This window comes from Lynx canadensis, chromosome A1 (assembly GCF_007474595.2).
Source record: "Lynx canadensis isolate LIC74 chromosome A1, mLynCan4.pri.v2, whole genome shotgun sequence".
Classification (NCBI taxonomy): domain Eukaryota; kingdom Metazoa; phylum Chordata; class Mammalia; order Carnivora; family Felidae; genus Lynx; species Lynx canadensis.
Genome location: NC_044303.2, coordinates 123,357,357 through 123,370,416, shown reverse-complemented (window position 1 = coordinate 123,370,416; position 13,060 = coordinate 123,357,357). Strand labels below are relative to the sequence as shown.

The 13,060-nt window shown below is 39.4% G+C and overlaps 1 protein-coding gene and 1 pseudogene across 1 annotated transcript in view; both read right to left on the bottom strand.

Annotated features, from left to right (window-relative positions):
- The window catches only part of SPINK5 (serine peptidase inhibitor Kazal type 5), a 106,830-nt gene extending 98,488 nt beyond the window's left edge, over nucleotides 1-8,342 (bottom strand). The window contains 4 exon segments of the mRNA XM_032593897.1: nucleotides 590-662; nucleotides 2,554-2,681; nucleotides 6,561-6,586; nucleotides 8,288-8,342. Coding sequence (XP_032449788.1) covers nucleotides 590-662; nucleotides 2,554-2,681; nucleotides 6,561-6,586; nucleotides 8,288-8,342 — 282 coding nt within the window.
- A 3,370-nt stretch (nucleotides 8,343-11,712) lies between these two features.
- LOC115517761 lies at nucleotides 11,713-12,259 on the bottom strand (annotated as a pseudogene).
- Nucleotides 12,260-13,060: the final 801 nt, after the last annotated feature.

Here is a 13,060-nt window from a genome sequence, read left to right as displayed (position 1 = left end):
AAGCAACTCTAGTTGAGTTAGGGAAACTACAGGTATCAGAAAGGACATGAGTAGGAAATAAAAGAAGGAAAGAAAAAACAAAGAAAAGGAATCAGATGCCTGCTAACACATGTTAAACCTTGTACTTGGCTTTTTAAACTTAGTTTCTCATTTGGTCCACATTCCACTTCACAGATGAAAAACTGAGACGCAGAGAACATAAATTGTCCAAGTGACATAGACAATAAATAAGAGTTCTGAGATTTGAACTTAGTTCTAATAGTTCCATGAAGGCTCTTGGTGAAGCCGAGACAGGACAGGAGGAATGAGAAATGGCTATGGAAGGCAGACATCACACTCACTTACTCCACCTCTTAGCGTCTGTCAGTGCCCAAAATGTTTTCTGAGAGTTAGGTCATGGGTTGGGCATAGGGACAAGCTGGTACCAGATAGTTAGCCCACCCCTGGACTAAGCCATGTTCCCTCCCTTCCTAAGTAGTTGGCTTCACAACAGGTATGACCTAGTAATTAGGAAATAAACAAATAGTTTTAAATAGTCAAACATATCTTGAAAGTAATATGACAAGTTGACTTCAAATAATCTCATCACCGTTTCTGGGGCAGCGGCCTGAGTGGCTCTTGTTAAATGCCTAGCCCTCTTCTGGGATTTTGCTTGTTTTTCCCTGGAAGAGAGCAAGGAAGAGCATAGCTTGCTTAGATATGTTTTCCCAATTTGGGGGATAATAGCATACATGTCAAACTTAATTTTGACTCTTACCCTGAGCTCAATCAGGTATATCGGAAGTGAGGTACACGCAGAAATGAGCCAAGGTACCATAAATGTCTCCTCAGTACTGAAAAATATCTCAGATATGGTTCCACAGAAGGCAAGAATCTTTACCTTTAACTGCATAATGACTACTCCCCCACCCCTTTCAGTGCTTTCAACATCTAGGTGGTCACCAACTCTAAAAGCCATCTCTGCCATTGTTGGAATAGTCTCTTTGAAAGACCATGTTCACACTGAACCAAAATCTGTTTGTTCTGGTTCTACACTCTAAGGTCCCACAGAGAAAATTCAGAAATTTGAGGATGGCTTTTATGCCTTGCACAGTTTCCTTTCCAGATTAAGAAACTGAGTTTATTCCGACACAGTTTAAGTAAGTGATAAAAATATAATTGAGTGAATGACTTCAAAGAGATAAACTGCCTTGTATGTCTCAAGGCATTCTACTTTTGTTGTTAAATTATTTTTCAGTAAATGTACTAGGTTCATAGTTTCAGTCTCCTGTCAAGACAATCCTATGTAACAAGGAGGAACCTTTGTAGTAACTAATACATCTGCTGGTTTACATTCAGGTTTCAAGAGAATAATTTGCCATAGGTGCCCCCCACCCCACCTAAAATCTTGATCTTTTTCCTTCATCTTCCCACAGTTTCTTCACTAGCAGCAGCATGTGTGATCATGGCTTCATTATCCCAATATATTGACTATGTCATATTAAATCCCCTGAGATTTAATTAGCATTTAAAAAGCTAATTATAACATAATTATCTTAAATGGATCAGCTTAGTGTTGGCTTAGTATCAGTGTTGAAGTTTGATGGTGGTCAGAAATTAAAGATGACCTCCCTATTCAAAAACAAAATAGAACACTTTGATTTGAGGATTTTCTATTGATAACAAGCCTTCTTCCACCTTTGGGTGTCATCAAAGAGAAGGAAGTCAAGTTAAGAAGCATTACATAGATGTTGGTAAACTTTCAGGACACTCACCCTTTCTGAGCTGCCGGGATGTAGAAAATAAAATTAATTCTTTAGACCTTCTCATCCTAGTGTAATCCTAGGTGTCTACAGACACTGGCAGCTCACAGGGTCAGGGTGCAAGATGCATCCTGCTTAAAGCCTTCTACTGTTTGGCTGCCATAAGGAGAGCTGGCATCATTCCCAGGGTGGGGGGGGGGGGCGGTGGTGGTGGTGACTTTTCCTCAGTCCTGAGGGTACCACAGAGTCAGAGCTTAACACAACTAAGAATTCTTTTTTCCCAGAGTCAGGAAACTCAAATTGGAACTATATCCTCAAAAGACTATTAAGTGCTACATAAGGTATTAACCCTCTACCCTCTGGAATGTTTTAGAATACCATTTGAGCGATTTAAAAATGTTTCCAGGAGGCACCTGGGTAGCTGAGTCAGTTAAGGGTCCAACTCTTGATTTCAGCTCAGGTCATGATCTCGAGGTTACTGAGATCAAGCTCCACGCAGGGCTCTGTGCTAACAGTATGGAGCCTGATTGGGACTCTCTCTCCCTCTTTCTCTGCCCCTCTTCTGCTCCCTAGCATGCGCTCTCTCTCTCTCTCTCTCTCTCAATAAATATAAATAATAAATAAATAAATAATATAAGTTAAAAAAAAATCTTTCCAGGTAGGAGGTACTTATCCAACTTCTGCTAAGCATTTTTATTTAACCATTTGGATTTAGAAAAGTACATTTGATGGGATATAAAAAGAATACATTTACTATTTCAGAGAATAGCTGGTAACTCAAACACTCAAAAGAACGAGAACTTTTACTCACAGTATCATTTTGCATGTGGCACACCTGCTGATGAATGCTATTCCATCCGGGCTTTGAAAAAGTTTTTTATCTTGGGAACAAAATAATTTTCCATTTTTCATCAATGCCCGATATTCATTGCATGTTTCCTAAGGAAAAGATTTAAAGAACTGTGTTTACTGAAGCTCATAAAACCAAGGCTTTACCTTCTAAGAACTTCCTTGAGCAATATTATTTAATGACCACTACCTGCTTTCTATCGAATCCAATCACTCAATTGACACAAATAACATGAATTCAAATAATGACTGGATTGTCCCTTGGGGATTGAAATCCACTTAATAAGCATTCATCTAAAACAATGAGTAAAATGGAAAGACCTGACCTCATATTCCAGGGCTGTCATTCCCAAGCCCAATAGCCTTCTCAAATTAAGTTCTCAATGGCTAACTTACCCTATCTGTAAAAACAGGATATAATTTCATACGTTTCATATGTCTTGTGAACATTAATATTATAAGTATGTGAAACATTCAAAGGTGCTTGATACATAGTAAATAATCAATAATCACATTCCTCTCCCCTCTTCCTCCTCCTTTATTATTATTGTTGCTATTATTATTATTATTGGAATATGATGCATGTAAGATACCCAGCACACAGTAGGTCGATAATAATTGCTGTCAAAAGGAACATGAAAAGACTACTGAAAAGGTTAATTCAATATATTTCATGGAAGGCTTTCTGTATGTTACTATTTTCTAGGAACTTAAAATCAATGGTGCATTTGCACTATCTCATACAGTACTAATTTAATATGTCATACTTGCTATCAGTTTAGAAAATCCACTAGGTATTTTGAGCAAGCCTTTAGAATGTAAGTTCTGTGGGGTTTTTATTTTGTTTTGATTTTGCCAAAAAAAATACTGCCTCAACATGTTTACATAAGAAAAAAAATTAAACGATGCTTTTGTGTCCAACTCTGACAAATACAACCTCTTCAAAAGAAGTGATCATAGAATTCTGTCCGGCCTCCTATATCTTTATAATAACCCATTCAATCAGTTAACAAAAAGTCATTACAATATTAATATACTTTGCTAAGTGCCATGTATATAGCTAGGTGCATGGGTAGAGCAATGAGGCAGGAGCATCCTTGCCTGAATTGTGCTTACCATCTAATGGATACTAATGGATAATGATGTACTTCACCTAGCTTCTTTAACATGGGAGGCAGTTGGTAGCACTAGCAGAATAATTAATGGAGAAGAGGAATAAATAAATAATATCAGAGACAAGCCCTGGGAAATTTTGCTAATGGTGACCTACTAAAATACTTCAGTAAATGATTATCACCACCCAGTGATGTTATCTGAGTAGCACAGTAGTAATTTCTGGCAACTGACTGATGACTGGGCTGCTTGAGCTCTGTATAGTCTCTGATTCTATAGTATCTTTTTTTTTTAAGTTTATTTATTTATTTTGAGAGAGAGAGAGAGAGAGAGAGAGAGAGAGAGAGTGCATGAGCAGGGGAGGGGCAGAGGGAGAGGGAGACAGAACCCCAAGCAGGCTCTGTGAGCCTCACAAACTGTGAGATCATGACCTGAGCTGAAACCAAGAGTCTGATGCTTAACCAACTAAGCCACCCAGGAGCCTCTGATTCTACAGTATCTTATGCCAACATGGAAAGTTACTGCTTAGCTTGCCAGACATAACTGATTCTAAAAATGCAAAATTCTAGATGCAACTTTGTCATAGAGAGAAGAGCTTGGTATTTTTTGTGATAGAAACATATCCCTTGTGAGTTAAGATAGAACTCAATGCTGTTTTTCTGAGTTGTGAAATAATCCAATGGATTCTCTTGGCAAACAGAAAAAAGGCCATAAAAATTAAAAGCAGGAGGTGGGTTTTTCCCTGGAAAAAACAGCCTTTGGCTTGTTTTCATTTTGTTTTGTTTTGCTATTGTTGTTGTTCATGTCTTCTCCACATGTCTCAGAAAAACTAAAGCCCTCCAGGGCCAAGCTCTTTCCTTTACTGGCTCTGACATAGCTCATTGTCTTCTACTGTCTCTCCTCCAACATCATAATACAATCCACCAGGAGCTGGCATCACCTCCATTCTGTGTTAGGGCACTAACAAGGTGCTTTTGACTATAATAACCCTTCTGTGATAACAAATTTAAATGTATGGTAAAGATCCTTGCAGATGACTACAGTCATTTTCTGTGCTGTTCCGGGTCATGTTTATAACATTCAACATGCTTTTCTGGAGCTGTCAAGAACTCAAGCTACTGAATTTGGAAAATAAAAATTCCAGGACCATAAGAAACATTAAATCAATACTTCTCATTTCTGACAAAATATACAAAGATTGCTATCAGAAATATTTCCAGAGACATAATTATTTCTTTGTGTTCTTCTTGCCTATGCCAACATACAGGGTGGCTAAATTTATTTTTAAAAGAAATAGAGTTTGTACAAAGTCCCAGTTGCAAAATTGCCTGGATGGCTCAGTCGGTTAAGCGTCCGACTTCAGCTCAGGTCATGATCTCGCAGTTAGTGGGTTTGAGCCCTGCATCCAGCTCTGTGTTGACAGCTCAGAGCCTGGAGCCTGCTTCAGATTCTGTGTCTCCCTCTCTCTCTGCCCTTCCCCTGCTCATGCTCTGTCTCTCTCTCTCTCTCCTTCAAAAATAAAAACATTTAAAATTTTTTTAAAAAATAGAAATATCTATCAGAAATCACCACCCATTATCATAGAGTCTGAAAAAGCAAATTATGGCTTCATGCACAGTGATATTTATACAATACTCTTCTTTTTGCCAGTATAAACATGCAAGTGAGCATGCTCTCTGACTCCTTCAAATCCAAGTTTTTCTACTCTACTACGCTACTATTCCATAGAGGTTCTGAGCCTCTCCTCAGACAGCAAACTTAGATGAAATAATAGAGACTATGGTGAAATTTTCTACCGGGGGTGCCTGGGTGGCTTAGTCAGTTAAGTGTCTCATTCTTGATTTTGGCTCAGGTCATGATGTCACGGTTGGTGAGGCAGAGCCCTGAGTCAGGCTTTGGACTTCAGATCTTTGTTTTAATGTTGTCTTTTTAGAGAAAACTTCTTGACTATCCTAAGAAGAACTGATACTACCTCCATCCCCAGAAATTCCTACCTTCCATCCTACTTCATTTTTCTTGTGACACTAATCATTATTTAATGTGCTATACATTTTATTAATTGACTCATTAACTTGTCTGTTTTTCTCCACTAAGATGCAAGTTCCACAAGGAGCCGGGTTCCTGTCTGTTTCCTTACTTTCCAATATCTCCAACATCTCAAACAGGGTCTGACAAATGGTAGATGCTGAGTAAATATTAACTGAATGAAATACATACACTGACATACATATACAAATATATACTAGGTACAGACAACCCCTTTATACGCAATAATCACAAGAGCACTCACTTCAGCTTTCTATGTATGTTGTTACTTTTTCAGGTGTTAACTGAACAATACTAATTCACTGGTATGTTTATGGAATTTTTTTTAAGTTTATTTATTTGGAGAGAGACAGAGAGAAGACGCGGGGGCGGGGGGGGTGGGCAGGGTGGCGGCACGCAGAGAGACAATCGCAAGCAGGCTCTGTGCTGTGAACACAGACCTCAACCTGGGGCTCGAACTCACAAACTGTGAGATCATGACCTGAGCCGAAACCAGCAGTCAGAAGCTTACCAACTGAGCCACCCAGGTGCCCCTGTTTATGGAATTTTGAAGCACTCCTTTAGCATGGTAGATTGCCTCTTGCAGACATCCATCATCATTTGTACATTGATATGCGTGTCTGTGTGTGTGTGTGTGCATCTGTATGATTCATGTCTTCCTTCATAAAGACTTGTTTCTGTTTTTAACAAAAGCTATTAGTACCTATCAGTATAATATGTCTGTATTATTAACGTGAAGGTGTTGGCCACAGATCATTTTTCTTTAGAGATCTTGGAATGGATTCAATGAACAGAAAAAGCAGGACTAACCTGATTTTCACCCTCACTGGCAGCATCTGGGACAAAAATATAGAAACCAAAGTTAAGGGAATGTAAACTATTCAATAAACAAACAATTCACTCAGTGCAGTGTCTTGCTTATTTTAATGGCAATATGTTGTAAAACCACAAATTGTTTTTGAACACATTAAAATTTACGATGGCAAATAAAATGAAGGCACTGCACCAAGAAATCAGCACGTACAGTCACAGAGGTCCAGTCACTCATAAAAGTCTAAATTACTTTGGAAAATAATACTCATATACTTTCTTATCCCCTCAAAATATCTGATTTCAAAAAGATCCTTTCACAGAAAAGTATGAGAGACCTCTCTTAAAATTATAATGTAACAAATACCAAGTATATCACAGCAATTATAATTTAAAAGTATAGTGTAGCGTAAAGTTTATATCATATATACACATAAAATTAAATTTTCTGAATTCTGGCAACTCTGCCTCCTTATTACAGCTACAAGAATTAGAGATTTGACAAAAATTAAGAATAATTAAAATCCCAGGCTATTATACTCTCATTAACAGACTCCAGCGCCCCCCCTTTTTAACGTTTATTTTTTGAAAGAGTCAGAGGGGGAGCGGGGGAAGGGCAGAGAGAGAGGGAGACACAGAATCTGAAGCAGGCTCCAGGCTCTGAGCTGTCAGCACAGAGCCGGGTGCGAGGCTTGAATCCACAGACAGCAAGATCATGACCTGAGCCAAAGTAGGTTGCTTACCCAACTGAGACACCCAGGCGCCCCAACAGACTCCCTTTTGTACCTACACACTTATTTTAGGAAAGTGGCATCATTTATGTATAATAATCTCCAGACTCTTCATCTCTGAGATTTTCTTTTAAAAAATGCAAGTGCTTCAGAGAAGATTGAGCCTAGGCAATTCATGTTTCCTTCAAATTCAAATAGCAAGGGCAAAACTTACCTTTCACTTCTTATAAAAGTCTCTTACCCTTTAGGAGAGATGCTCTCAGTCCATTTAGGATTTGGTAATACAAAAATAAAATATACTAGAAGGCACTGCTACTTTAAAATAGGAATAGATGATTGAATTTGATTTTTAATTGTTTATATACAGTACTATATATATGTATATATATATATATGAAATATACATCTACATTTTTTTTCAACGTTTATTTATTTTTGGGACAGAGAGAGACAGAGCATGAACGGGGGAGGAGCAGAGAGAGAGGGAGACACAGAATCGGAAACAGGCTCCAGGCTCTGAGCCATCAGCCCAGAGCCTGACGCGGGGCTCGAACTCCCGGACCGCGAGATCGTGACCTGGCTGAAGTCGGACGCTTAACCGACTGCGCCACCCAGGCGCCCCTACATCTACATTTTAAATATCTACTACATACATATTCCTATCAGTATGAATTGATGTAGTTGGTTACGGGAAGATGAAGAAGAATCTATTAGCTTTTCAGAACTAATAAAGAATTAATAGAAGGATTTCTCATTGGTAAAAATTCAGATTATGTCAAACTACTTGCCATTTCTAAAGATAACAACATAGTTATTTATTAAGCCACATATGTAATCCTTCAAAACTCTGTCTGGCAAGATATTTCAAGATTATACATACACACATACATATATACATACAAACACACATTTCAGGAGTAGGGGGAGGGAGACAAGTCCCTGCCTAGGGCTTTACCATGTGTGGCAAGAGGCTTAGATTACATGCAAATTGCTCACCTTGTATAAGGCAAAGAGCCAGGGTCAGAAGCATTGGCACTGTGGCTATCTTCATGTTGAAGATGATGTAAGTTGGTTACAACTCTGCTCCGTGCATTGCTCACCAGCTGGTGCTCTAAGACTGAACCCGTGGAGATGCAGCCTACTTTTTATATATACTGGCAAATACTGGTGACACCCACAACAACAAGCAACATTATAAAACCAGTTGTTCAAGGTCGTGCTAGACTTAATACACCACATCAATTTAGTTTCCATCCTTTAGCATCCTGTCAAGGGAGCAGATTTGAACCAATAATGTTTATTTCTACAGTTCTAATATGTTTTCATGATACCTCCCCCAAAAAGTGATAGATTGAATCCAAGAATGTCATTAAAGTTTAATACTCCATGGTTATTAGTATCTAAGAACTGAATTCTTCACCAAGACCAGACACATTACTTTTCAGACAAACATGTTTCTAACTGGGCTCCCTTCATAAGTGGGAGGGGAGGGAAAAAGACAGATGGATTACCCTACTAGTCAGAGACTTACAGATTCCCACATCTGGAGAAAGTTGCCTGTAGTGAGAGAAGCTGTTGCTTCCATCCGCAGATGTTTTGAAGTGTCTCAATTCAGTGCCATGGACTCATGTACAAGTTAGAATTAACAACCCACAGAGCTAACCCAGCAAGATTCTAACACTGAGTACATGGGAAAGCTGAAATTCAGAAAAGGAACACTGACTTTCCCCAGAACACACAGTTTAGAAGGAAGACTCAAGGGTGGTACTTGAAGAAGACCACAAGTTCAACACTTTTTCAACTTTTTTCATGGCTTCCATCACGCATTAGTAAAGGCAGAAACTGTGTGAAATCAAAGCTTGCAAATAACTACTTTTAAAAATTCTCAACCTGAAGGACATTTTACATTCTAAGGTCTCACTGTTTGGTCTAACCAAACATCGTAATCATAAACATTAAAGTCTCCAGCTTTAAGTTTCCACAACCCATCACTCCCCAAATGACTGTTTTAAAAACTTGTCTCAACCAATTTTCTCCTAAATTTAGTTTACTCCTATGTTGACTCATTATTTAGTCTCCCAAGGAGGAAAGAAAGAATAAAGTATTTAAAAATACCATATATCAATGTAACATTTTTCTAGAGATAGTATCTTCTCCTTAGTTCCTTCTTCCATTTTACAAGTAATGCCTTTTGTCTACCTGCTTACTCTACTCCAGTAGCTCAAGAAAGCACCTGAAAAATTATGTAAAAATGGTTGAAGCCAGAGCCCAACGTTTGATTCCAGTACTCCAAAGGGTCTCTACATTCATAGAGGGAAAGTTTTAAACTTTATGGGATCAAAACCCTTTTAAAAGGTTCTTCCAGAAAACTGATCTAAGGCTAGCCAATTTGAGAATGATGTCAATATTCTGGATACCATCAAAGCCAGAGTATTTCCTTTTCTTTTTTTTTTAATGAAATAACTTATTTCCTATAAAAGTATAATCATTGGTTTCAAGGTCTGTGCTTTGTTTCTTCCAATAGTTTGGTAAAATGAGTGTCTACGGAAAGCAAATTCAAACTGCATTACTGTTATAGATTAGAAAATTGATATCCATCATGGCGTAATCGAAAGAGAATGGAATAGAGAGTCAGGAAATTTGTTTCTATTCCTGTCTTTGCAACCTCACAGCGTAATGGAAATGAACTTGGCTTTGACGTATGGTAGACGTGGGTCCAAATCTTGACTCATCAGTTACTAGCTATGTTGCCTTGGGCAAATCACTTATTTTCTCTCGGCCTCAGTTTCCCAATATGCAAAACAGGGGTAATAAAATTGCAGTATACAATTGTTGTAAGAGTTAGAGGAAATTCTTGTGTGTGTGTGTGTGTGTGTGTGTGTGTAAGGCTTAGAATAATTTTGAGTATAGTGATAAGTCTTATAGTGAATTATAGTTGGTTTTGCATTTTTATGTTATTATAATGGTATAGGTGTATTAGTTAATGTCAAAGATCCCAAGAAAAGTCAATATCACTTGGACATGGACCTCAACAACAGATTTAAGTTTACTCATCATGGAATAACACCCCCAACACGTTCTGAACTAAGATTAAAAAGTCAAGATATAAGTTCTCCTTTTCATTTTATTATATTCTCTTTCTTTTTTTAAGTTTTATTTTAGACAGAGGAAGCGTGCACACATGCGCAAGTTCCAGCAGGGGAAGGACAGAGGAAAGAGAGAGAGAACCTTAAGTAGGCTCCACACTTGGTGTGCGAGCCTGACATGGGGCTCGATTCCACAACCCTGGGATCATGACCTGAGCTGAAATCAAGAGTTGGACCTTCAACCAACCGAGCCACCCAGGCATCCCCATTTTATTATGCCCTAAACCCAATACCTAAAACAAATCAGACCATTTGCTGTTTAAAACTTGTCAAAGTCATTGCAAGATTTCAGTCACCATTGATTCCTTAGCTTTTTCTGTACAAGTGTCTTCTAAATATTGACACACCAGTACCGATTTTTATTTTTTATCTGCTCTGTCAATTCATATGAAATGGGACCCAACAATACACTCTATTACTGGTGATAAGGAAGTTTAATGCCTTAAAGTAGAATTGGTGACTGTGTAATATGCTCCAATGAACCCCAAACCTAGCCCAAATGGATAGTATTCCCAGGAGTGGAAGTGGTGTGAAGGCAGAACAAAAGAACCAAAAAATTATTGCATCTCCAAAGAATCTCTGCTATGAGGAAAGGTTGAGGAGTTGGTTTCCTTCTTACTGGAAAAGTGCTCCTCAATGACACCCAGTATGTCTGAAATGATGAATAAGAAGTTTGGAATGGATAGCCTCTTCTATGAGGAGAGGGAGCCAAAAGAAGATTCAGTGAGCACTCCCAATATTGGAAGGAAGACCAGTTGCCTCTTGACATCAGGGCTTTTTCTCCATTTCATTTCAGGAATGTTCTAAATCCAGAGGTGATTCATCACATACTCTGTTAGTTACTCCATGTTTCTGACAACCACAACATTTGAATTCAAATGAATGGGATTGAAGTTTTAGAAAAATGGGGTTTGGGTTATGAGAGTACTTTTGTGTGTGAGTGTGGTTCTGAAAACTGTTTTTCTTTACTGTTATTTTACAATGTACCATGAAAACTTCTTCCATGCACATGAGTGAAAATGTCCTACTGACAGAGAACACTGCAGTTGGATCAAAAGGCTGGCAACAAGAGTGCCAGCTAAAGCAAGGTATCAGCTAAAGGTTCAAGCTAAAGTTTAGCTAATGCTAAAGCAAAGTATCAGCTGAAGGTTAAAGCACATAGCATGGCAAATGCCTGCCAGGGAAAGCAGAGTCGGCAATATTTTCATCAGAGAAATCAGAATTTAAGACCAAAGGCATTAGAGATATGGGATATCATGTAAGCCCACTTGGCCCCTACCTCCACCGTGACTTTCCTGACACCCATGGTCCCCCTGGCGAGAATGGATCCCGTACATCTCTTTGCATCCAATGTAAACCACCCATTTTCTGTTTTTTCCTTAGCTCTTCCTGAGCCCTTGACATATCTCCACGTTCTCTCATCATCTCCTCACACTGCCCGAGTGCCCTTTCTGTAAGTCCTCCTGATAATTCTTGGGGGAATCGTCTGTTCCCCTGTCCATTTTTCTTTTTGCTTTTCTGGGCGTGTCATCTTCAGCCAGGCGTTTTTCCGCATCCCACAGCTCACTCTCAGGATTTGCCTGGGATTCTGGCTTGCTCTCACACTGCGGCCTTCCCTCATTCTCGGACTTGCCCGGCTTTTCTTGCTTTCCTCATCTTCTGGTTGTCCCTCATCATCTGCTGTCTCCCATTCTGGAACCTTCCCTCATGCCCTGGCTTCCCCCTCCACTTCCAGCTTCTCTTCCTCATCGGATTTCCCTTCATCTTCCGGCTTTAGCCTCGCTTCCAGCTTTCCTTTCTTTTCATCGTAGAGTTTTTCCATGTTGACATTTCCCCTTTTTCCTGCCCGGACAGGTTCCTCTGTCCCTTCTAGTCTTGCAGAGTGCTGGGGACTGACGCGCGGAGGTGCGGGCCCGGCGGGCCTCCCCCGCCCCCTCCGCGTCCTCTGGCTCCGGAAGCGCGCCCTCGCGCCCTCCCCTCCTCCCCCCGCCCCCCCCCCCCCCCCCCCCCCCCCCCCCCCGCCAGCGTTCAAGGAGCAGGTTCTGCGCAGGTGCAGGGACGCACCAGCAAGGCAGGCAGGGAGCGTGCGTACTTTTCCTTAAATTCCAAATTCCATCTTTTTTTTTTTTTCTTCACTCTTTCAATTATTCATGAAACATGTAGAACCTTTTTTCTTCTCATGAAGAAGGAACGAAGCTAGAGTACAAGAAGTATAACTTAACAGTTCAAAACAGGTATCAAGTGGTCCAGAATCTGAATTCACGTCAAGGATATTGACACACAGGAAAGAGATGAGAAAAACTATAAAAGCAAACGAGATTTGTAGACCAGTAGTGTTGCTAAAGGCCAAATTTATTTCCTAAATACGAAGTTATCAGACTGTGCTTCAAATCTTCTTTTTCTATGTAGAGATATCCTTGATGATGACCATAGTTTAATAAATAACTATAGTCTCTTAAGATAAAATCACTTTCTGCATTTTCAAAACAATCTGCCATTATTAGCTGTCTTGGTTTGTTTATGCAATCACGTGAGGTAGCAAAGTACGTGTTATTCTTTTCTTACCTGCCCCAGATGGTAGCATGAATGAACCCCAGATCAGGAACTAGCTTGGAAAGTAATC